Consider the following 26,971-nt stretch of genomic DNA (forward strand, 5'->3'; position numbering starts at 1 on the left):
CATCAATCATTATTTATCTATCGACATATTTGTCTTTATATGCAATTTAATGTAGCTCTTTTTGCAATTTTTTTAATTCTATAATGATTATTAATCGGTGTTTGATGAGATTTTAAACGCCCATGTAATATATCATTTTGATATATCATTTGCTTTAAATGGCTCTTTGTTAGTATTTTACATTTGTATAATAAATATTCGAATAATTAAAATAATGTAAAACATTTTTTGACAATAAACTGACAATTTTTATATATTCATAAAACATTAATCCTTGAAGTAGTTGAACAAGAAACACAAGGCTGTATTAATCACGCTCTTAATAAAAGATTGAAAATTACGATTATTTTACGAGTATAAAATACCTGTAGGCACTTTAAATTGTCGCATTATGGAACTTGAGCAACAATAATGCATAATGATCCATTCTTTCAATTCCCGAATCTTAACAGCGTAGGTACGGTGCATGTGATACTTATCGATCGAAACTGTCGGGGTTTGCTCTTCATGCAATGCAGGCTAATATAACACCGGTCACGTATCAATAAATCGGTGAATCGATTTCTTTTCTACTTAAATATATATAGGTTATTAACCGCAATTCGATCGCCTATGTAACTATTTATCCGAATTGCGATACTACATTAAAAGTACAAAAAACATTTTATAACATCAGGTATAAGATTTCATATTTTTTAATCTTTAAGTACACGCGTTATTTTTAGTAACATATAGTCAGGGGTGGTATCTGCAGGGATTCCCACAAGTTTTTTTTTGTTTTCTCTAAAAGTAATGTTAGATATGTCAGTTTTAGAGTACATAATAAATAAAACACATATCTCGCACAACTGAAAAAATGCGTAACAAAAATAGCTAACTTGGGGTCCACTCAGACCCTGCCCGGGCAGTTAAAGATTAAAAGCAGGTAAAAAATTTAAGTCATTTTATTGACTTCTAAATATTTTTGCAGCTAAATAATAAATTAAAATGTTATCAAGGTCCACTTAAAATTGATTTAATAAAGATTGCGCTATAAGTATATTCGGTGTATCTCACGAAACTTAATTTACAAACCATCTTTTCATTACAAATCCAAGTTTGTTATTTTTACACGCATAAACGTCTAAAAATGACACATTAGACTGAAACTCTTTTTACATATATGTTTCTTTATGTGTTAAATTACGTCATTTAACATGTTTAATCGTATTAAATGAAAAGTTAATACGTTCATTCGCGTTAAATGACGTTATTTAAAACGGCAAGAAATGTGTAAGCAAAGAGCTTTAGCTAAAATAACACACTTGGATTTGCATGGCAGTGTTTGCGATGGCTGATAACTCCAAGAATTGGAGTCACAGGTTTTTTATCAGAGAAAAATTGATTTCAAATCTACTTACATGACTGGATTCTATATTCTATATCTACTCTTAATCTTGCATTTGCATTGCTTTAAATTGGAAACTTTGCTCCAAAATTTAATTACTTGTTATCGCGAGTTACGTTTCAAAACTAGGATCCCTTTAATTAAATCATGGCTCTTCCTGGATCTTCATGGATCTTCATGGACTGGCGCCATCTGCAGCTATAAAGCCTACTGTGCCGGCACCGATGATGATTGCCGCCTGCGATGTTCCGAAACGGGGGAACCCGGCGCCGTGTGAAAGCCGTCACGTCGCGACGACGCTCAGTTTGCATTCGTACGCGCGCTTCGTTGGCTGGTGGCCGTGGATTTTCCTTACAACTTTCCGTCGTAGACACAGTGAGTAATTCAACCGATAAAGAAATAACTGATCAACTGATAGGATTATAAAAACGCGCACGTTGCGGTGGAAAGCGCGTTCGAAATTAAAGTTCGAAAAATTCGAACTCGCACGTAAACACGATGAAACACGCGATAATAGGATAAAAAGAAAAGTTTTCTTTTCTTGCAACCGTGAGCGTTTCTCGATTAGCCTGATGAGAGACACCTCGCACGCGGAATCCTTTGATCCCGGTGACACCGGTCGTGAATGCTGAGTAGCCGATCGGCCTGCGTTGCCACGGCAGTCGACACTCGTGGACTGAATTTTCGATCGCTTCGCGAAAAGATATGTCGTGTTCTATGAAGATTGACTACTGCACGCTAGAAGAAATAACGTCATCGAGTTTCCCAGAATTTCCTGCATATATGTAATAAAACGATAAGCGACTACGTGCGCTTGAAACACGAATCTGAATCAAATTTAAACTACGGAGAGACCCGCGAAGTGTGCACTTATCGCCAACGTTATCGCAGAGGGTTTATAAAAACCGTCTACAGCCGCGATAGCCTGTTAAATTGTGGACAGTCTTGAGGAGAGGAGCAAGTGTCGCGTTACATTCCGGTAAGTGTCTTTCCGGTAAATGTGTTGTTCCCAGGACCCTACGAGAATTGAATACAGTTAGACAAAACGTATGAAATATTTACACATTTGATAAATGCTCGGTTATTAAGATATCTAAATAACATCCACGCGTTACATGTTGAGACACGACGTAGTCTTATTAATAAAAAATATTGTATTATTGACAGAATTATATGTTATACAATTGTATTTTAAGTCAATGTCATGTGAGACGTCCGAGGATAAATTACAGGCATGATTTGACATCGTGCACTACGGTCGCGTGATCGGGCATCAATTAAATTCATTTTGTGAATTTATTGCATTTTATCGTTATAATCCACTTCTGACGTAGTGTATAACTTGCAAAATTATCGTGCAATTAATTACTGGTAGGACGTGTATGGATGTACACGTGTGAAATTGGAGACTGGGCGGTAATAATGTATTTACAAAGTGGCCTCAGCAAACAAGAGAAGATACTAAATAAGCATTTTCCGTATGTTCAGAATTGTAAATGAAACATAACAAGTAAATATTATCGAGCCGCGTTCAACAGTTTGAAGTATATGTTATATAAAACTCTTCAATGATTGTTGTAACTTACAGATAATTTAATTGTAATTAGGTACAGTTAAATCATCTGTAAGTTACAACAGGTACAGTTAAATGCAACTTATAAATAATATTCCATTTCTTAGGTTTTTCAAAGAAAAACGGCAGAGAGAGAGAGAGAGAGAGAGAGAGAATCGATCAAATCTCAGTTAACTTTAACGAGTGTTCATGGGCACAACCCATATTTAACAAATGTCAGTCTGAATGATTGATATTGTTTTCTTTGGAGAGTCGATTATTTCGTAGATTTCCTACAACTTGATTAATTGATATGTAACTACTTTTTATTGCATGTCCCTACTTTATTCAATGTTCATTTTGAAAAACTTTAAAAATTTATGGTTTATTCAATATTGACGATTTCTAACTTCAGATAAATGTCGCTACTATTTATTTACAAACTTTTTGTGTGTTATCGTATTTTCTGCAGAAGAAAAATAATATACTCGTGGTGTATACATTACTTCTTGCAGAAAATACAATAGCATATATAACTCGTCACTTTATTTTAAAGATAAGAAGGAAGAAATTAATTAAGCAACTTAACATTAATCGATGTTGATACTATCAAAAACTTTAATCAATTGATATAAAAAATCAATGATATAAAGATAATCCAATATTAATCGATTATCTCCATTATTTTTTGAGACATTCCCAATGATACATATTTTCAAAATTGATTTTATGAACGATATAAATTCTTCCGATATCTCGCAGCGCGATTTCTAACAGCGTGTTTTCGTTATGCTTCAAAAACGCTACGTTCCCATGTGTTTGGCGCGCACTCAGCTGCCCGTATATTTCTTCACCGTTATCTTCACCTTGTGTAAATGTAAAGCTCAGGTACGTGGAAATATGTATTTCCTCCTATCTAATGTGTCGTGCGACTTCGAGCCTAGTCCACTCTTGAACAATCTTTAAGATTATCGCACATTGTTCATTTTAACGTTACTTCTAATGTGATCTTAATCGTTGTTATTTTATGACCGTGATATTTTTTATATTTTCGAGAAGAACTCACATTGAGTTGAAATAAAAGACAGAAGAAAATGTATTGTATAGCAACAGTCTAACGGGAAATAATCTTGTTAATACAATATACATTATACTCTTGTTTTGATAAAACAAATATTTGTTTTATTAATACTGTTATTGAATTAACAAAATTATTTCCAATTAGATCTAATTGTTAATATAACATCATTTTTTCCGTGTACGCAAAATAAAGTATTATATAAGAAGTATTAATTTTTTATGTTGGTCATTCAGCAATCAACGTTACATTATTAATTGTCATCCTTATCTTTTTGAAGGTCGAAATAAAGTGTAAAAAATGGACTGTTAAATTATTGATAACCATTAATCACTAATAATTATGTATGCAATCAATTAAACGTATGCTTGTTAATATTTAAATACAGATATGTAATCTTATAAGTTTTCTATATTCTCTTAGCGAGATAATCCTCTTTATCTACTTTTATAATTTGATATAAAAGTGGTTTTTACAAAAATTGATGACCAAGAAGCTCACGACGTATCTGGACTTTCGTTATCATTTATATTTACATTTGGAACGATTTGCTTCATTCTTGATGCACAAATAATATCTTGATTTATAGTTGAGTTTTTATTTAAAAGTACATTGATCATTATTTAACAATTGCAAGGTTATAGTTCAATGTATTGCCAATTTCGCTTAAAAAAGTTTTTTTTAAGTTAATAAACAAAGTAAATCTGTTACTCACAGATCATTTTAAGTTTATCAAAAATATATGTAAAATTCAACTTTATGATAAAGAGTTTTAATTGGTAGTTATCAGTTTGATGTTAATAAATCATTTAATTATGCAAGCGTAATGTTTGCCAAATTGATTGGTCATGTACATGTAATAATGATAATGCGTATATAATTGTACGCAGTATTGAGATTTATTAAGAGAGTATAGATAAGGACATCTTTTTTCTTATTTACTATTTTTTAGCAATTCTATTGACAGAAGTTGGAATTTTTTCTTAATTTCTTTTACACACACATGCCATCATATGCGTTTCACATGATTCATCACTAGCGAAGGTTTTAAGCCATTTTAAGGCGTTTTTTTTTAACCATGAGGTAGCTTGTCACGTAATGTGTGTAACACACAGGTAATCTGGGCGTGGATTGAAACACGAGATTCACCGCATGAATACGCACTTCCTCCTAAACAATCTTGCATGTTATGCACGATCGTTAACCCTTGAACCCTAATAGTTTGTTCGTTGTTTGATACCCATGTAACTTCCGTTGAAGTTTAGAAAATCCCTCTAATTTAATCAGTATCTTTTTAGCGCAAAATATATATTTCTTGAAAAAAATTGACTTAATAAAGACAAATTTAAGAACTAAAGAACGTATTATTCTGACTATTGTTCTAGGATTTAATTTATACAATGGGTTTTATAAATGCAATCGCGTATCCTTTTCGATACGTCTCATTCGTATCAACAATTGTCTGACAATATGACGATTTCGAATAGCATTTACGTGGCTTCATTTTTCAATCACACGATGTGTCTCTGTTGTTTTATGCTTACGTCGACAACTAGACTGAGACAAGCGGTAGAAAATTCTCGGTAACGAGGAGTGGCAGGATGAAGAACGATTCGACCGTGAACTATAAATTCCGATTAAACACAGTCGGGCACAGATGAAATGAAGACGATGCTCCGAACGGATGGATTGGCCGTCTCGTGAATTGTAGAATGAATTGTCGATCGTCGCGACTGTATTTGTCTTTTGCAACAAAACTTTCCGCGCGTATTGATCGTAACTAGATTATGAGAGATCGCGCGACATTTTCCACGATTCCATAATCATTTTTAATGTACTCCATTACGAAAACTTTAATGCACGTGCGTTTAATTACCTTTTCTCGCATCAGAATCTAATTACCGTATTGAAGTTGTTCGTACGTTAAAAAATATAATAATTGTCACGTATCTAAATATATTTAATGTTTTTTTTTATGCTTATGCTTAGAGAACATACGAGAAAAAAAGAATTATTTCCCATATTCGTGATTTCTTGCAATAAATTCTCGTGATAAGAATACTCTCACGAAAAAGTAGTCTTATCACGAGAATACCTATAGATGTATATTGTTTTTATATTTTTTCGTTCAATGACTTTTTATGCTGAGTATTTTCGATACGATAGAGACAAATTTAAAGTACATTGCAAAATTGATCTGATCAATTGGCGTTCATTGCCAGCGATATTAATAGTCGATACGCATTCCAGTTAGATGTCTTGCTTTAAATAATCATTTAATATATCTAGTAAGATAAATAATTTGAAATTGCAAAATAATAATACGTTTACATAATTATTCTTTCTTCGTTCTGTCACTAGTCTCTCGGCTGTGCTGCTCCTTTTTGCCTGATCACAATCAATTGAATTATTTCTATTACCTACACTAGACGCTACATTAGCATTAATCATCGCTGTTTGTAGTCTTTGACTTTAATTGACTGCGCGTTTACGTGAATTAATTTGTTATTTGATTGATATAAAGCTTCGGATTTAATAACTGGGAATGATTTTGAATACTTATATTATCTGAATTGTATTAAAAATTACTGGAGTTTAAGATGTGATGAAAAAGGCAAAGAAACTTTTTTTATTTTATTATCTACAGCAAAAATTATCTCTTCTCATGTATTATACCTATTACATTTAGGTTATCGTGTATTACTCAAGAAATTTCACAATATATATTTTTTAATAACAACAATTTTCATGAAAGATAATAGTTAATGCGCAGTTTCGCTACCCTTTTTGCTTGTTTACTCGTAATTCTTGCATTAATCATTATCAAACTTGAGAGACTGATCAGAGTTTATCAGGAGAACGGGGTCATAGTGCTTTACGCAATTACGCTTAATTAATTCTCGTTGCCCCAGGCGTTAGTAATTTCTCCCTTCGCGCGACGCATTAAATTAGCAAAAATGGTGTGCTACGTTTTATATATAAATTGTTACATAAACAAAATTCTAATGTTATATTATACCACTAATATATTACTTTGGTCAAAGGTAACCGATCAAAGCCGCGACTACTAAGATAACCCGATTGCGGAAACAGATGTCGTAGATAAAGTCGATGACACACCCTGTGTCTACCCTGTATGGTCACTCCTTGCGTCGGTTTTCCAATGAAAATTATTGCGCTCAGAATGAAACTACATTATTAGAATACCACGGCAGGAAAGAACTAGCGTTTACTATCGCAGTGGGCGCGATGATATTTATAGCTCATTAGAGTACAAAAATACATGCTTCGCTTCGCACGCATGTCGGGGAATAAGAAATCGAGAAGTAAGACTGCCGAGAAGTAAAACTGCAACTCTCACTATCTGAGAGTAATTAAGGGTAATTTCTATAATTTAGAGAAATAACAGTGCAATTATACACGGGGATTATTTTCCGAGGAAAAGTTTAGAATGAGTCACAATTACATACATAGTACGTTACGTCTCGCCTTTGGCGATGATACAGTGAGTCATGTCGTTTATAATGTCGTTCAATTCGCGTAATAATTCATTATGTAATTCATTGACAGGAAGATCGATGCTTATGTGATCAATCCGTATCACTGGCGTGACTAATATCTTCTCATTATCACCCGATAATATGTTTGTAGGCACAGGTGTGTGAAATCGCAGGCAACTATCTCTAAAAATAATCACAATTTTACAATAAGGAATACACAAGAATCGGTTATCGAAAGTTTCTAACAAAGTTGCGTGCGATAATACGAGCAATGCACGCGCTTAATCATCGCTTTCATTTAATCGATACATTTCGCAATTTGCGGAAGCATAGAATTACGAAATCCGTCAACTTGATCGAAAGTATAAATAAATCATCTTCAACTGACTGTGCAGGCAAGATATAGTAAATTAGAATAATCTTTTTGTATTGAATTAGAACAAATTTCTACGGCGTGTACGTAATAAAGAATTTCAAAAATTGCACTTTACGATTTGTAAGCACTTCGTCAAGATGGTTCGCCGCCATCTGTTAAAAACGGATGGATACAATTCTACAAAATGGTATCGTGATGAAAGAACATGAACAACTTTTCTATCTCCATTGATGAGAGAACATCAAATCCATCTCCTATACTTAGGATCCATGGCGCCACTGACGGCGCATCCCTCTCATCACCGACGATATAACGGGTGTGCAGCACAAATGCGTATTTTTCCGATGTCAGGACGTTACGTTATTTTCTCTAATGTAGATGTAATTAATTTATGACGTAATTAATTTATTTAAAAAAATAATAGTAAAAAGCGAAATACGCGTAATTTAATTTCTAATAATGATTGAAACAAAATCAAATAATAGATACCTATTTTCAATGTTTTTAACTTATTTAAAATCAATAATTTTCTCGAATAATTGAAATCGATATTTCGTGAAACGTGCACTCGAGTAAATATGCGAAGCGTGACGAGACGCGACGTTGCGGAGAAGTAGTTCACAAACAATTAAATGAGCTGAGCAAATAACGTAATTGTAACAAAGGGAGGTCAGTGGTAGAAAATGAAGTACCGCGTTGTGACAGATACGTCAGATACATGTAGGATACATACGTTCATCATTGTCAAAGATTGAAATTGCGATATTTAAAACCAGCGTGTATGCGAACGAGAAAATATTGATCGTACGCGGCGCACATTTCATTCGCAATTGTGTCATGGAGCAAATATCGTATAATTCGCTGCTGAACTAACGGGTCAATTTTTTACAATTATAAGTAACAAATTTTTTTTAACATTGAATTAAATTAATCGCGTTTTTTGTTTTGTATAGATACGATAATTAATTGTAAAATTAATTGCGTAATAGTATACAAAAATATATGTATACTCATAAATCCTATTTTATATATACTTAATTTGTAATGAAAAAGTATCCGAAGTATACTTATGTCATTAAATCTTTAAAAAGTATTTTCTAATGTTCAGAAATCTGGCATCTCATAATGACTTAAGAAAGTTTCGTAATCACAAAGCTTTTTACGATGTATGCATACATGTGCATCTTTGATCCTTAATACCGTCATCGTTAATATCGTCATCGTAAAAAAATCGGCAAATGAAAAAACAGAAATGTTTATTAATAGAATAAGATAAAGCAAACAATTAACAGAAATAATGGCTTGTAAATTAAAAAATCACAACCGAAGTAGAATAAAGGCAAATTTTTGTCCAGTTTCAATCGTTCAGACAACTGCGTTTGGCTCGAAACCTACCATTTCCGTTAAAATAATTATATTTTATGACGTATTACATCATCAAAGGACCATGAGAATAGATGCCGTACATTTGCTCGAGCGCTGTGTGAATGTAAACACTGTGCCTTTTTATTCCGCGCATCTTTTTATTCTCAAATTTTTTATACAAAATTGCATCGATAATAATTAATGACATATGAGCTTCTCATAATTGCTGAATGCAAAACTACGCAAATTATTCATTGAAAATGCTATTATAGTTCTTTGTTGTTAGTAATCGAGCGTAGGTACCGCGGAAAAATCCCGTGAACAGTCATGATGTCAGATATACAAGGTGTACTCTCTCGTAAACCTATCGGATGACTAATCCTTTTGTGAACCTCTTTTCAAAATTTATGTAAGACAAAATTATCTTTATTCTTTATATTAGATTGTACCTAATCTGTCAAGAGATGCATAGTATGGATTATTTAATACAGTAAATGTACGTACATTTAATAATCTCTTAAAGATATAAACAGAAGGTTAAAAAACATATAAAACATATAAAAACTGAAGATATAAAAAATAATAATGTATGTAAAGCGGGGATGTTATCATCTATGATGTACGTGCGTACGAATATACTTACATATATTACGCAACACACAGAAACCGATTAACGTGGGAATATTTTTGACACCGTAGTTTAGATTCCGTAGTTTACGTGCCTGCAAGTGTGAATTGACCTTTAGATTAGAATGGACCAAAAGTATCTCGTAATGGGGTCGGATTCGCGCCCACATCCACCAACGTAATTAAACCGATCTGTGAAATGCCTGAACTCGAGAGAATGCCGGGAATGCCCTCTTCCTTGAACAAGCACTTTTGGCTTTTATATAAATGTATTAATGTAAATACTGTTCGTTCATTTGTCTGTCTAAATTAAGAAAAATTTAATGTTGTTAACTAATGATGATTTATACTATCTATTTATAGTTTTATATAAGTAATTTATCAACAGGTGCATTTAGTATACGCAATATTTCTTTTTGAAACAAATCAGATTAAATGTAGAATATGAGAAATGTAGAATATGTAAAATATTTTATTTTTCAACTAATTTTAGATTTGTTTTTAAAATCTGAACTGGAATTGAAATTTATTTACATTATTGTTTTATTGTTATTCAATTTTGAAACATCAAATATAAGATATAATATAAATAGAAAAAATAATTTCAATTTTTACCATATGATATTATCTTTATCAAATACGCGTATTATTGTAAACATACTGCACTCTCTATAGATTTAATTTGCTTTTAATCATAAGAAGTATCCTGGAGCTTTTCGCTTGTGCTACATGTTGACCTAATATCCTAAAAGCGAGCAAACACCATTAGTTTAATGAGAAATAGCTCGAGTTAATGAAGCCGGCAAGACGGATATTAAAGGAATCTTTGATGACGTCTTTCAATGGCTTTAACTTCACTTGTTTCTATTTAAGGTGTTATATATCGAGAGCCTACTTAAATATTTCCTACTATAAATTCGAGTATCCTTGTATAGGTATCGATCTGTAATCAATTTATTTAATTACAATGAATAAATTATTTATCAACTGCTGACTTAATTTTTGATAGATTTTTGAAAATAAATTGATATGGATATTCGGGGTCGTGCAATAAGTTAAATAAATTAATATAATTTGACTTGTGTGTGTGTATGTGTGTGTGTGTGTGTGCAGAGAAATACATGCACCTAATGATATAATTACATATTGATTGATATTGATGTTTAATAAATATTATTATAATATGAAACAGTCCATTGTAGCGTTCAAAAAATAACGCGAAATAAAACGATTACCGCATATTCACCGTTACGAGATGTTGCGTCGTAAAACTTTACCACGTTTTGTTTAGTCTTGCCGTGTTTTCAGTGAAGGACAAGATCGGTCAATCTTGATTTTCAAAGTCGTGTCATATAACGTGTGGTCATGACAACCATCCGAATATTTTTGCATATCTATATATATTCGAGAATCGGCGACGCGCTGTTACGAGATACAATGAGCGCGTTTTTCAGTCGTTGCGAGCACATCGATCGAATTTCGAGTCAGCGAAGAAAAGGGCTGAAGGAGAGGACGAGGAACGTGCGAAAAGGAGGACACATTCTGCTTTAAATGTTTGCAAAGTACAGGCAGTTTTAGATCAAATTTATCAGCTGAAGAATGGTTTAATGGTTCTTTATTTCGAAGACAATTACGCGAAAATTATTATTGTTAATATTACCAGAAGAAAATCATATACAAGATACCTTTTGATACAATTTTCATATATGATATTAACATTAATATTTAATGTTATAATAATATGTAAATTAATTCATCTTTTTGCATGTTTGTACTCATAACAATAATGCATTTATTATGCATTATTTTCACCTAAATTATTTAGATTTATTATTATTATTTATTTGTAATCTGATACTTCGCCCATGGTGGAAGGCATGACTTCGCCTAATTTCACGCGACAGAACTGCGTTATTCCGACACCAGTTGCGAATTGTTTTCGAGTTGGAGTTTGTCAATTGATCGATCAGTCGGTTCTCTTGTCATCCTCGAAGTTTGGCATTGGCGTTGTCGAAAGTAACCAATTATCAGTAGATATTGTATCAATGTTAAATAATCCAAGGGAAGGGTTGAAAGTGCTTTTTCTCCACTACCAGGAGATCCATAAAAAAAGATATTGTATCGAAATACCGGGAAACGTTGCGCGCGTTACTTATTCCGGGTATATTTGTTTAATTTTTAATATACCAGAAGAAAGCTGATATTTTTGTAAGTCTTGATAAATTATCAAGTATCATAATCTACTTTTGATACGTATAATTATAAGAATAACAATATATTACTATTGTTGTCATTGTTATAATTATAGAAAATTATAATCGTATTATTTAAAATAGCAATATAAGACAGAGTAGCGTTTTTATTTATAATTAATAATGTAGTAATAAATTTTCTGGATTATATATTATAGTCAGTTATGAGTGTAAACGATGCTATTAATTACTAAATTACTATAAACATGTTGTATTTGTATAATGTATATACATTTGAAGCATTACTACACTTTTCACACGTTTAAAGTATTACTACATTTTAAGGATTAGCGACAAGTGTCTTACTGCACTGTTATCATCTGTTACAAAATTAGCCAAGAATATTCATCGGACTCTCATTCAGTGCGTTAACTGCAGTTTTACCTTTTTGTGCGGTTATTTTTGCAGTAGAAATTTACGGATATACGAATTTTTCTGATATTACTTTTAATCAATTAGACTCTGAACAATATTATTTGTGCCCCAATAATATTAATTACATTTTGCTAATGCTCTCATTAATTTATATTTTGATTATAAAGATATGAAAAAATGATAAATAACTGCTTTCCGAATAATACATGTGCTTAAATAAAAAGTTATACGTATATATTTACCATTTTTATATTATTGATATACTTTTCTAATATTTGATTAGTTTGTAAAAATTACGAGAAATATTTATCTATTATCTATTTTAGGAATATTAATCTTTTATCGGGTATTCGGAGATAAAACGTGACTTATGTAATTAACGTGTTAATTCTAAAACTGTTTGCAAGTGATTAAAATGTTATAATGCACGGCATATTGGGTCGAGGATATTTCTGCAGATTGCACCTGTCGTTGTTAAGTCACCGTGGAAAATGTTTCCGCGGTCGTGCTCGGCTGATTTACATACCGAGATATACGTAACGTGTTAGCGAGAGAGACTTAGCCTTGCCATAATTCACATAAATTCGTATGCTTCTAAAGATATATACATCGAACTCATCCCAGTTGATTATCAGAAATGACGTTGAAGTATGCCAGATGTTCTAAATTTAAGATAATTCAGTAATTAAAAATCGATGTTTATCGAATGTCAATTTGTACTAACATAACAAAACTGATCAAATTAACTATGCTACATTTGATTAAAAAAAGCAAACAATGAAAGATAAAATAATTCCCGAATAAATGATCTTTTTCGATAACACAAGTTTTAGAGAATACCTGGAAACAAATCTTATCGCGATGCGAGCTGAGTGGCTTTATCAGCGATCAATATGTAATGTCCTATGCATGCATTCCCCTCGATCGCTTTTATCACAAAATACTTATTTAACGAATAATGTAGAATTATCAAAGGATAGAAGTGAATAAAATGTTCTAAAAATCCTGACGTTGATTTTTTGACAAATTTGAAGTTGTTTAACGCTGTAGGAATATTGTTAAAAGAAAAATATTTACCAACATGCACATTTGTTATTATTTTAGATCACTGAAAAGAACCGTCCTGCGTGATGAGTCGATCTGAAATTTCGATTCGCTATATCTAGATTCGCTCTTATTGATTTTGCACAATATCGCAATCGATAAATCGGATCACGGGTATTGGCCAATCTCGCGAGAGCTACTTGAAATGCAGAGCAACGATTGAATCGATTCATATGCCGGAAGATCAACAGAGGATTGTTGGTGTATGGTCCGCAAGGGTTTCTAGACAACCGCAAAGCATTTGAACGAAACTCGATGAAGATGTCGCCAAACGAGGAAAGGATAGCGCTAACAATGTGTCCCAAGCCAGAGACGGATTGCAACGTGACGCTGAAGAGGAATCGGCTGACGAACGGTGAAACAGTGAAGAACCACGAAGCGACGACTCAGAAGAACGATGAGTCGTCGATCGAGAGCGAGTACGTGCCGAGGATAAAGTGGCTGGACCTTATCGCGCAAATCTTCATACACGGCGGTTGTCTCTACGGATTGTATTTGGTGTTCACGCAAGCGAAATTGCTTACACCGCTATGGGGTAAGACGAATTTCCTGATCCATACGTGTGTAAAAAAATTAAGTAAAAGCAGAAAAGATTAATTACATTATACATATAACAAAAGATGGCACGTAATAAATAAGATAATATTATTATTTATCCTGTATTATGATACAAAGAGATACTAGTTAACTTGTAAAGTCAAATATTTTAATTTACTGTTCAAATGTTTAATTTACCGTCAATTAACACCAATTTTCGCGGTTTTAACATTATAATAAACATTTCGACTTTATGAAGAGAATACTTTTTACACATCTTCTTGTACAGCTTTGTATAATTTTGAAATAGATATTTTTCGTTAGTTTTTAAGACTGTACAATATACATTTGAACAAGTGATTTTAACATCCCGCTTTGGGATACTAGATATATGGTAGATAGCTATCTCGGTATCGTTTATCAGGCAGGTGGAGATAAATTTATAATCTACGTACAGAACAGCTCTAATACTTATTTGGTTTTGGAATCTAATTAAAACATTTGCGTTTGCAAGTTAACTGTCTCATATCATAATACAGAATAAATAATACTTAATATTATTTTATTTATTACATGTCATCTTTTGTTGTATAATGTAACTGATCTTTTTTCTTTTACTTTAAATCACAGTAATATAATTTAAGTTTTACATACGCAAAAAACTGTTACTTTTTATAATTCCATTTTTTTTTAATTATAATTTTAATGACCTTAGCATTTACATGGAACACATGAATCGATGTTAGATTGCTTTATTCGTTATCGTAAAACTATAATCCTTGAAATATGAGAATGTTAGAAACTTTGATTTACGCTAGCGTAAAAATGTAGGTCGGGCCATTAATTTCGTGTCATTTGCCAGTTAATCACAATAATAACAGCGCGATAATTTCGTAACGCTTGACCGAGTACTATACTCTGATTGTGAGCGTTGGGTTACTTCTATCTGCGAATCTGTCGTTTTTTAAATATGTTTTGCAACGCGTGTAATGTGTGGGTAGATGAGAGCACGCAATCCATTCGAACGAAATTACGTCGCTGCGATAATTTTTAAATGTCGTATGCTGTTGTGTACAGAGTTTTTCTCATTGAGATTGGAATGTTGATAGTCAAGAGAGGAAATAATCATAATTGTTTTTATTTTATAAACAATACAAATATTTGTATTGTTTTTTTACGCTGTCACATTTTCTCTGTGCTCTTGATATATTTTTGCAATTTTTTCTTAATTTTTAAATTACCGTACTTTTTTATAAGTGTAAATCGAGATCGCTTGCCAGTACAGCCGCAAAAAAAAATTAAACGCCGCCATGCGAGTGTTAAGACGCTTGAAATAAAAATTTGCGTCATACACTACCGGGTATAACTTATCTATCTTACCTATATTCCGCGAGTTGAATCACACACGCGGCATTGGCCGTGGAAAGTAAATGGCTAAAAACACGCACGCGGCTATGGCCGTAAAAGCATACTTACAAGAAACGCCTGATAATGAGACGTGTTACGCAAACGTACGTGTTTGCATTCGATTGACGTTTAAAGCCGGCGTATCAAACCTACTGGCGTTGGATCCCGTAAAACGGAAGAATAAACCGCGATAACCGCGTCTCAGATTTCTGCATTCGTGGTTACATTTGCTTTGCGACACGGTGAATATATAACGTTTTAATTCTCAAGCGACAATCTAAAGAACGTGTGATAGAAGAAGAAACGAATATTATAGCTTAATTTATTTTTAACAATTTGTTAAGTAACTTGTTTTTTTCTTTCACGAACTTTGAAAATTACCTTATCTTCGTAAGGAACCAACATTAAAAATACGAAAAGATTATATAAGAATTTGAAAAAAAAATGAAGTTACAAATTAGATAAACTGAAAGATAGTAAAGATAAAAAACTAAAAAAAATAGAAGATAAAGTTAATAAATTGGATAAAATTATCACATGCAAAGCATTATGTCTAAATTATCACGTAAAAAGAATTTTCGTTTTTTCAATCAAAATAAATGATATCGTAAAATCTAATTTATAGCAAGTGGATAGAGATTGGGTAGGATACGTCAATGTTATACTGCTCTATTTTAACCATTCGAATGTATATACTTCTGAAGTTCTGAGAATGTGTCGATGGATATATCTTTTATGATTACAGCGTTTGCGACGATTTATACATCTGGCTTTGGTATTACGGCTGGCGTTCATAGATTATGGTCGCACAAGGCGTACAAAGCGAAATGGCCTCTGCGTCTACTTTTAGTCCTCCTTTTCACAATAACAGGACAAGTACGTAAACCCTTATGTAATAACAATAATCTTCTTAATAGCAAGTTCTCTATTACTATTGTGACCAGATTGTGACTGTATTATTATCGCTGTCACACACAAAAAATATAATTTATATTAAAGATTATAAGTTTATAATTATAGATTATATGTAAGTATATGTCTAATGTATATACATATATATACATGTTAAAAAACAAGTTAATGATTTTTGCTAAGGATTTTCTTAATAATGTTCTTTTTGTGCAGAAAGATGCGTACACGTGGGCATTGGATCACAGGGTACATCACAAGTACAGTGAAACCGATGCTGATCCCCATGACGTAAGGAGAGGTTTCTTCTTCGCTCATGTAGGGTGGCTTTTTACGACACCTCATCCTGACGTCGTCGCCAAACGTAAGGCGGTTGATGTGAGCGATCTAGAAGCGGATTCCATAGTTATGTGGCAAAAAAGGCAAGAAGCTTATGGTACTCATTTGTTCACATCGTTCGCTTTCTCTCAATATTGCAAAATTTTGCAAAAAGAAATATATATAAGGAAAAATGAAATATATCGCACCTCTAGAAGAACACCGCGTCACAACTAAAAAAATTTCGATTTTGAGTTAGGGGAGAGTGGGGTAATTGTGAACACGGGGTAAACGCGAACGATTACTGATGTTGTAAATTAGAATAGTGATATTCTCCTACTTCTCGCACCCAGCAATAGTCCGATATACGCTCAGTGTGGTACGAGTACGAGAAGTCGAAAAATATCACTACTCTAACAATACAATAGTATCGTTCGCGTTTACCCCGTGTTCACAATTACCCCACTCTCCCCTAAGCCTATAAAAAGTATGCCTAAAATGTTACCTACGTGCTATAATAGTGTCACAAGTCTATATGCTAAATTCGCTACACGAGACAAAAGTGTTATTCTTTTAAACCGGTTATGTTGCGGTTGCTGGATGAATAATGTCACAAGTGCTTTACACACACAAGTAACTGTATAAGTTTTATTATAACAAAATATCATAATTTTAATTGCGTTAATTATCTCACAATTAAAAACAATTAAATTAAATTTGTTTTTCTTCTCTACTGGAAATTGTGAATTTTTGAGTTGTGACAGTAATCTTCTAGGAGTGCGATATATCAAAGACCTTTATCATTATTCTTATTTTATTTAGAAAATTTATGCGTGATATAATTAATGAAATTAATGAAATTATTTGTGATATATATAATTAATTTTAATATGAATCTATCTGTAGATATTATATACCTCTATTTGCGCTGCTGACCATCGCATTACCGGTGGCGATTCCTTGCTACTTGTGGTCGGAGTCGCTGTGGGTTTCATTCTGGGTGAACTTCAATCTTCGCTTCTGCATCAATTTAAACATAGCCTTCTCCGTTAACAGCGTGGCACACATGTGGGGACAGAAACCCTATGATAAGTATGTATTGAATCGCGAATCTATCGAAAACCACCGCTGGTGGGACGATTGAAAAAAGCAACTATTTAATTCGTTTTTTTTTTAATATAATATATGAAGATTTCATCTAAATATTAGACCTTTAATTCAACAATTTGTTCGTAGGTACATCTCGCCGGTGGAGAATATTGCGGTGTCGATCGCGTCGCTCGGCGAGGGATATCACAATTACCATCACGTGTTTCCATGGGACTACAAGACCGGTGAACTAGGCGATTATCCGTTCAACCTTACCACTGGTTTCATCGATCTGTTTGCACGGATCGGTTGGGCCTACGATCTGAAATACGTCTCGCCAAATATGATCCGTCGCAGGGCGCGTCGATGTGGCGATGGCAGTCACGTCTGGGGTTACGGCGATGTCGACATTTCGAAAGAAGATCTGACAGAGTTGGATATGATGGGTAATGACGAAATGTGAGACTGAAAAAAACTCGAGGCGTGTCCCGATCAAATTCTCTCGGATGGATCGAAAAAAAAACGTTGAGGAGAAGCACCTCCTCTAATACGTCACACGTGGACCACGTGAAATCATTCACAAAGATTTGAGCTAAAGTGATACAGATTTAAGACTCTCTGGAACTTCAACTTCCACATAGATTGCTGTATACCATTGAGAAATGTTTATAACGATTAAAGAGATATTTTAATCGCAAGATAGTCGATAAATGTACAGTTGGCTCTCGATTATAATCAGCGATTAATAAATAAACTCTTTTAATTACGACAACCATAAATTATTTATAAAATTCATCATAGAGTTAAGATGCATAAGTTGTTTATTTATTGTATATTTATGAGATTTGTTAGAATTGTTTGTTACATATAACATAATAATAAATTTTACAACGTACAATGGTAAATATTATACAACTTCGCATAATCGAGGGTCCATTGTTTGATACATAGAAAGCCAGTGTTTAATAATACGTATTATTACGTTTTATATAATACGTATGTAATCGTTATTTGTTATTGTCGTATAACTGTGCATTATAAAAATTTTTCTTTTATTGAATGTGAATGACGCAAAGTACAATAATCTGAATGAGAGAGACCATTGTATATTGGTATGTTCTATGATAAGTTTTGTATATTCTTGAAATACTTTATTTCTTTAAATCTTTAGTTAGGAAATTGTATTTGAAATTTATTGTTTTTGACGATATGAAAAGAAATCGAAGATGAAAATAAAATCCTCACATATTATCGAGATAATTTTCACAAAAAATTTTTCATATATTTCGTTTCTTCTATGTAATAACAAAAAATTTCAATTAATACTCCATTAAAGTTTGAAACATATATCAAAATATAAAAATCTTGATATGATTTGTTTTTAATATAACATTGTATTTAACCCTTAAATGCCACATTTCTCAAGAATCTCGTAAATGACACATGGGGTCTAAAAGACCCCAGCATGAAAAATGTCTCCTTACTCATTGATTTTTTGATATTTAGTTATGAAAATTATTTTCAATGTTGTTCAAGACTTAGAAAAGAGAATAAAATGCTTATATTGTTAAAATTTCAATTTCAAAATAGTATAAAAAATTAAGTAAACTGAGTACTGCTAAGTGTACAAACGGGTAGGTCAATCACTCAACTATCATCAATGGGAGCATGAGCTCTATTTTTGGCAAGAACATTTGAAAACATTTCATTTTAAAGGGTCTGGGGTCCGCTGGACCCCGGGTGGCATTTAAGGGTTAAGATAAAATTATTATTTTATGTTTTTCAATAATGTATATTTTTTTTATATTCTTATGGTTACGCTTAATTTTATGCTTTATACTTTGGTATCTCGAAACGTCACTTCGACCAATTAGCTTAAACAGATTATACATATGATTATACATGATAATTATGGTGCCTTTTATAAGATATTCTTTCCAACACAGTTCCTATATTGTTCACAAGCGAATCCTATTGTTATATGTGTATTCTATATAATATGTGTTAAAAATATTTGATATTTAATACTGCAGTATATTGAATTATGGAAATGATACATGGAAATTTTCCATGCAACTTGCAGTTTAAAACTTAGCCAATGAAATCTAATTTAAAATATGTATAAGATTATAATATTGAAAATTATAATGTATGATATAAATAATTATGAAATAATAATGAGCTTATAAACATCTTGTTAAATACGTATGTAAGTATAATTGTCTTTAAATATATATGTTACACTAATCATTTGTGTATCGTTGCGAGCAACAGCTAAACTTATATTTTTCGATATATTTAACTATTAAGGTAACTTATTTAAATACAGCCGATTAACCAGTCAAATACAAAATGTATAATTAAATTTATTATACTCAAGTAAATGTCTCAATATATTTTTTTATTGCTCAACTTCCTATATTTCCACAAAATATAATATTTATATAAGATGTACGATTTTTGATAACAAAACAACAATTTGAATTACAATTTTATTATATTATTTATTATCATTGCGTAGCTACGATAATCTATGTATAATTATATTGGTGTCTGTAAACACATGCATGAATTAATCTCGCAAAAAGACGCAAATATGAAAAGCATCGTCATCATTTGACTGTTGATGTGAACCTGTTTTACTCCATTATTCGCGGACAAAGTGTAAAGTACATTCGCGGCATACTTAATTATTTGCTTTGCATGTAGGCTTAGTCAGTAGGCTCTTCGTATAGATTGCTCAATGTTCGTTAATGTTAAAATATTCATGCAAATGATAGATGTATTTTTTGTCTCTGTAACAAGTAACTTTCACCTGAAGATCTTAAGCTTGTTATAGAGTTGTAGTTCCAAATACAAAACTGAAATAAAAAAAGATCTTTTTCAAAAGGAAAATTTCTTTTAATATGTAATCTACGCAGCTTCTAGTTATAATTTGCTTCATATATAAATGTGTCTTTGAAATAAATCGCTTTACTCAGTAATCCTTTAAATACGCATATAATCTATATTTTACGGATTGTCGAATGCAACATGAAGATAATAAAAGAAAATAAAAGAAAATAAAAAAAATAAAAAATTTCGTGATGTTATAAAAAAAATTACAATTTAATAACAATAACAATTATTTAAGCAATTCCGTCATGTGTCACGCATGTGCGCAATTGACAAATGCATCGAATTCTAACAGGCAGGAAATGACGAGGAAAAAGTAACTTATTTCTGTTGATAATGAAATTCTGAATGGGTCGTAAGGCCAAACAGAATATCCTCAACATTACCTTCGCCATGTAGTTCTCTACCGTTCTTCCAGAAGAGCGTTTCAGTGCGGCTCTGTTTCGAGAAGTAAGTAAAATAGATACATTTATCTTTCAAAAAAAAGAATGTGGATCGACGCTTCTTGTATTTTTTGTTCCAACTGTATTTATCTTTTAGTCTCTTCTCACTTTTACCTAATAAAACATTCAATAATTCTATTCGTCCGAGTTTAACTTCGTTCTTTAGATAGTTTCTAAATCGTTGTATCAATTTTTCTTTTACATCTATAATTATATATCTATATTATAATTTACCGATACATTAGGAATAAAATTATTTAAGATATTTTACATCTTTATGAAGTCATAATTCCATAATTAATTAATCTATTCTATTTTTTGCTACTGTAACATCTTTCAGCAAAACATTATAATTTTTAATTATATTTGTTGTGCTATTAAATAGCAATTAATGGCTTTGAAAAGTATTTGCAAAGTGTTCGTATTAACTTTAAATTTTTTTTTGATAGTCGTAATATCGACATGACGGAAACCAAGGAAGAGAATAACTGCAACAGCACCAACAAAAGCAGCAATGAAATGGAGAAAAGATCTATAAAGTGGACGGCCGTCCTGTTTTATATCTATCTTCACGCCTTTGGTTTGGCCGGATTATACTTTCTGTTCGTTAAAGCGAAATGGCTGACAGTATTCTACTGTAAGTATCACAAATCATTACATAAAACTATAAACGAAAAATGGTATAAAAATAAAATCAATTAACTCTCTATGAGATCAGCTTATTTCTGCCACTATTCCAAAATAATGTTAACATCAAACTGCTAGTACCTTTAAGTATCCTGTAAAATACAAGCTTTAAATATGTATTCATGAATAAAGCTTTTTGCCAATGGATTAATTTTTGTAATATGTCTATTATTTTCTTATTGATGGTCATTTAACACGCGCACATGTTATGGCAATATTTAATATTAATCTAATATTGTGCTAATTTCAGTTATATTCCTCGTCACAATCAGTTCCATAGGACTGACAGCGGGTGCTCACCGATTATATGCACACAACACTTTTGTCGCTACATGGCAACTCCGACTCTTCATAATGCTAGCACAAACTAAGGCAGGCGTGGTAAATAAAAGATTTAACCGCACCGATTAAATATTAAATACTGTTTAAATATTCAAGTGTTTTAATATTGTGCCAATTAATTAAAAATATAGTAAAATCAATTTTAGAGTACAAAAAATTTTTGTATGGCAATGTTATTTTTAATATTTATTTTTTACTTACATTTTTAATATTTATCTCTTACATGCATTTTTACATGACTATTAACGAGGTAGACAACCTTGACAGGCGAAAAAGATAGATCTTTTTTTTTAAGTTAAATATTTAAGAAATAAAATATGCTGAATATTTGAAACTTTTGCACATAATTCTATACTCTTTTATGGTCAAAATGACCATAATTGCTAAAAAATATTAATAATAACGGGAGTTATTGGTAATAAAGGGAAATAGTTCTTTCCGTTCAGTAGCTGGTTGTGGACATGATTCCAGAGTAACAAAAAATCTAAAACAAAATTAAAAAACGGATTCATAATCTAGAAAAGTGCCTCTAAAATGTGTTGAAAGCAAAAAAAAAAAAACATTTTTTTTTATTTTAATAAAAAAATGCAATTTTATACTTTTTTACAACTAAAATATTTTTTTTTTTTAATTCTGTTTCCAATACATTTTATATAGTTACTGTTTTCAACAACTTATAAAAATTTTTTGAAAGAAATCGTTGGAGCCGTTTTCGAGATTTCATGTCCATCACCAGCTACTGAACTGCTTTTCTTCGTTACCAATAACTCCCGTTATTAATATTGTTTAATAATTCTTTTTTTAAAATTACCATATAAAGTATGGTTATTTAAGTATAAAAAAATATAGAATCATGTGCCAAAGTTTTAAATACTCAAAGTTTTTTATTTCTTAAATATTTAGTTTGATAAAAGAAGATAAATTTTTTGCTTGTCATACCACTTAAAGGTTGTTCAATTGCACCCTTAACATTTTCGCTATTTCACTCTTTCAGTGGTTTTATTCAATATATTTTTAATAAAACTGTATTGCGCAATTATCGTCATTACTTATACATTCTGATACATTCTATATCATAAAGCTCGAAGTCATCCTATTCAGAATATGCATATGCAATACATAATAGCAATTATGTTAACTAACTAATAACACTTTCCAACAAAAAAAGATGCACACGAATGAGAGTAATCGTTTTCCGTAGGTTTTTGAATACTATCCCGTTGAATACTGTCCCGTTTATTATTACGTCACAATTTTGAGAAATTTGTAGCTGCAAAAAAGGTTATTTTTGTGTATTTTGGCATATTATAACTAGGCTATGTGATGCGTTGGACAAGTTTTATTGCAATCAAAATTAAGTATGTTGTTAGGGCTTTCAGCCCTTAAAAGGAATTTGTTGTGTTGATTATAGTTAAAAGATATTAATGATTAACATAGAGTCTATTGTATCAAAATTGTAACTTACATAAAACATAGATCATTAACCCTCCGTCACCGTTATTTTTACTACTTTCGTTGCCCCCCTGGGTTCATTTTGTCCAGCCTGCCGGATCCTGGCGTCCCTTGGCGAGTGAATTCTCACTACTAACAACTTTTTTTCGAGAGGGGAGCCAAACCTCGCCCTCTCTTTATTTCGGACATATATGATGAGCTCAAAATTTTGCTTGTGCCCAAAAAAACCCAGGGAGGTGACGGAGGGTTAAAGAAATATTTTTTTAAATTATGTTACTAAAACTCCAGAGTTTTTCAGATCGTTGAAAACTTCTCCAATACGTCACATAGTGCAGTTAGAATATGCCAAAATCCACTAAAATAACCCTTTTTTTATAGCAGATATCAAAATTATAAATAGTCGAATTTTTACATTAGATTAGAATTCAGCTCCGTTTTGAATTTATCAAAACATCAGATTAATATTCAATGACATGACATTAGATTAGTATTCAATGATTAGTATTCACGTGATCAGATTAGTATTCACGTGATAGAGCAATTTAGTAAGAGTTCCTATTCGGCGTTTAAAAAACTACGGAAAACAAATATTCTCTTTTTGTACTAGGAAAAAAAGTAATTTTTTGTCGAATAGTGTAATCGCAAAGTCAATGCGACTCTAGAGACATGCATTTTACAATAAAGAACGAAGGCTGTACAATGAACAAAAATCTTATCTAGCATTATTAATAAATTTTTAATGTTGCATATATATAAAAAAAATGTAAATTACAAAAATAACTATATTTAAATTTTTATCAGGGTTCAATATATGACTGGGTATTTTGGCACAGAATGCATCATAGATATTACGGCACCGAAAAGGACCCGTACAATCATAAGAAAGGATTTTTTTATTCCCACGTGATTAGTAATCTCTTATCAGCACCCTCTGACTTGGAGACATATGCGAAAGACATTGATATGCGCGATGTGGATATGGATGGATATGTTTGGACGCAACGAAAGTATGACTCTTCAATTATATAGTTCAAATGTATTATAAAACAGCTTATTTTTTATGCACTGCTTTCTTCGTATAGAAGATTATATAAAAACGGGATTATTTATAATTTTTTATTATTATCTATAGTTCTGTGCTTCGTTATTATCCTTTCTTTTCAGGGAATATTTACCTTCCTATCTCTTTATTTATTTAGTTTTCTAGTTTCATACATTTTTCTTTATTAGCTATATCTTTACTTATCATATTTTATTTATTTCATTTTTTTTGTATCTGAGGGGATTCTATTCCAAAGCGTTATATTGCCTAATTCTAATCTATAACTTATCTATCTAATTGCGATATAGAAAAATAATTTATTAAAACAAGTATATTGCGCAGGTTCTACTGGATATTCTTCTTGCTCGGACTTCTGGTACCTGTCTACGTGACTATAGAATACTTGGATGAATCATATATAAACTCGTTTTTAATCATTGGCGCAGCGCGATTATTGATAACCACCAATATTTCTTGGCTAGTAAACAGCGCCTTATTGGTTTGGGGCCTGAAGAAAGGAGACAAGTTAATATCTGTTTTTAATACTCTCTCGCTTTTATACAAGCTATTCTTCGAGATGCCGAAAAGTCACGGTACCGTTCGTATTGACAAGGATGGTATACATTGCAAGTAGCGCTTGACTGAGGAATCTGAGGATTTTAAGAATATTTTGTCGTAAATTCCAAAAGCATCACGAGTAAAAATTAAACTACATTCTTTCTCTTTCATAAAAGATTTAGTTTTATATATCAATTATACAATTATTCTGACAATTAGTTTAAGATATTAATATTATTCTGACAATTAGTTTAAGATATTAATAAAATTATGTTGTTATTAACACAAGCTTAGAATTTTATATTATCTAAAAATTCTGGTATTAGTGAGACTTTAATAACTACCTTCCTTCCTTCCTTCCTTCCTTCCTTCCTTCCTTCCTAATAACATTCGTGTCCCTGTATTTTTTATAATTATAATAGCGTAATCTTTGTCATTATGTCTGTTGAGTTTGTTTCTAATCTAACATTGATGTTTCAGGTTCCCGGTCGATGACAATTCCGTCTTTTTCTTGTCGAAGAGTTACTGGCTGAATTATCATTACGTGATACCGTGGGACTGGAAAAATGATGAATTCGGCACTTATGAAACGGGATTCATCACGTTCGTCGTCAAGATGTGGCGCGAACTCGGACTTATTAATCAGCTAAAGACCGCCACTAGCGACGATGTGCGAGAAGCTCTCTACAAGATCGCAACATCGAAGATGACGTTGAATGAAGCTCTGGCGGAGATAAAAGAGAACGCGGAAGAAGCTGCTTACAAGGAGAAGCTGATATATCGCCATTAGGAAAGCGAATTCGCATAGAGAGTAAATTAATTTAATGAAATTACTATATGTAACTGATATTTTGTAAATTTCAGTTGAAAAAGTAAATTGTTTGAAATTTTGTGTAATAATATATGCAAAATAAACATCTAATTAAAGTTATTTACCCATTGCAGATAGCCAAACCTGCGCAGATAGATTCTGAGCAGATTTTGCAGTAAATTTTTCATGTCAGAAAGGCAACAAATTTCACACAGCTGCTGTATCAGACGATGTTGGCAAACTGTTGCCAGAAATGCGATAAAACTTCCTAACATGACTTTATCTTGCGTGGTTTCTATTGCCAATTTGTTCACATTGCCTGTCGGCAGGCTTCGTGTTCGACAGAACACGAACTCATTGCGAACACAGATAGTTTTGGTGTAGAATCTAATCAAATTTGTTGCAAATTTGTGCGCATGCTGCTAACATTTTGTTTACTGGGTAATTGTAGGACAATTTAAATCTCAATTTATATTAATCATGAAATTTCCTGTATATATTATTTCTTTTATAAATTAAGTATATGCCGCCTGATAAAATTTATTGTCTAATAAAGAACGATACTCGCTAAACTGGAACACTCATTTATCACTACATTATGTAGGTACTGGTTTATGATATTACTGATTAAAGTGATGTTTGAGACAATTTTACGTTTGAATTAAAGGTGTAGACGCTGAATAAAGAGACGCAAGGTACGTAATGTCTTTACATAAAAATATATATTTTCTTAAACACTTTATTTTAGTTATTAATGCGACAGCTTATTATTGTATAATACAATACGATACAGTCATGTGATTTCTTATATTTAATAGTAAAAATACAATAATTTTATTTTTGTGTCCTTAATAAACATATCATT

General features: G+C 31.8%; 2 protein-coding genes across 3 annotated transcripts; both read left to right on the forward strand.

Annotated features, from left to right (window-relative positions):
• The first annotated feature begins 1,439 nt into the window (after positions 1–1,439).
• LOC112454054 (acyl-CoA Delta(11) desaturase-like) lies at positions 1,440–19,094 on the forward strand. 2 transcript variants are annotated; one of them, XM_025015240.1, is made up of 6 exons: positions 1,440–1,762; positions 13,617–14,151; positions 16,306–16,436; positions 16,686–16,891; positions 17,694–17,879; positions 18,024–19,094. In XM_025015240.1, exons 2-6 carry the CDS (start codon positions 13,872–13,874, stop codon positions 18,337–18,339), a joined length of 1,119 nt encoding a protein of 372 aa, XP_024871008.1. In that variant the 5' UTR covers positions 1,440–1,762; positions 13,617–13,871; the 3' UTR covers positions 18,340–19,094. The 2 variants fall into 2 exon arrangements, with proteins under 2 accessions (XP_024871008.1, XP_024871009.1); XM_025015241.1 differs by lacking the exon at positions 1,440–1,762 and adding an exon at positions 1,774–2,366.
• A 2,020-nt stretch (positions 19,095–21,114) lies between these two features.
• Positions 21,115–26,678, forward strand: LOC112454099 (acyl-CoA Delta(11) desaturase). The gene is made up of 7 exons (XM_025015317.1): positions 21,115–21,221; positions 21,664–21,851; positions 22,152–22,282; positions 24,497–24,702; positions 25,080–25,262; positions 25,776–26,106; positions 26,241–26,678. The coding sequence occupies exons 2-6, from the start codon at positions 21,677–21,679 to the stop codon at positions 26,083–26,085; spliced, it is 1,005 nt and encodes a 334-aa protein (XP_024871085.1). The 5' UTR covers positions 21,115–21,221; positions 21,664–21,676; the 3' UTR covers positions 26,086–26,106; positions 26,241–26,678.
• The last annotated feature ends 293 nt before the right edge of the window (positions 26,679–26,971 follow it).

Source organism: Temnothorax curvispinosus, unplaced genomic scaffold (genome assembly GCF_003070985.1).
Source record: "Temnothorax curvispinosus isolate PA1 unplaced genomic scaffold, ASM307098v1 QBEX01004775.1, whole genome shotgun sequence".
NCBI lineage: Eukaryota > Metazoa > Arthropoda > Insecta > Hymenoptera > Formicidae > Temnothorax > Temnothorax curvispinosus.

Coding starts and splice junctions, on each gene's coding strand:
- LOC112454054 (XM_025015240.1), top strand. CDS start 13,872: ATGAAGATGTCGCCAAACGAGGAAAGGATAGCGCTAACAATGTGTCCC. Junction 16,892..17,693: donor ATAGTTATGTGGCAAAAAAG/GCAAGAAGCTTA, acceptor ATCTATCTGTAG/ATATTATATACCTCTATTTG. Junction 17,880..18,023: donor GGACAGAAACCCTATGATAA/GTATGTATTGAA, acceptor ATTTGTTCGTAG/GTACATCTCGCCGGTGGAGA.
- LOC112454099 (XM_025015317.1), top strand. CDS start 21,677: ATGACGGAAACCAAGGAAGAGAATAACTGCAACAGCACCAACAAAAGC. Junction 21,852..22,151: donor ATGGCTGACAGTATTCTACT/GTAAGTATCACA, acceptor TGCTAATTTCAG/TTATATTCCTCGTCACAATC. Junction 24,703..25,079: donor TATGTTTGGACGCAACGAAA/GTATGACTCTTC, acceptor TATATTGCGCAG/GTTCTACTGGATATTCTTCT.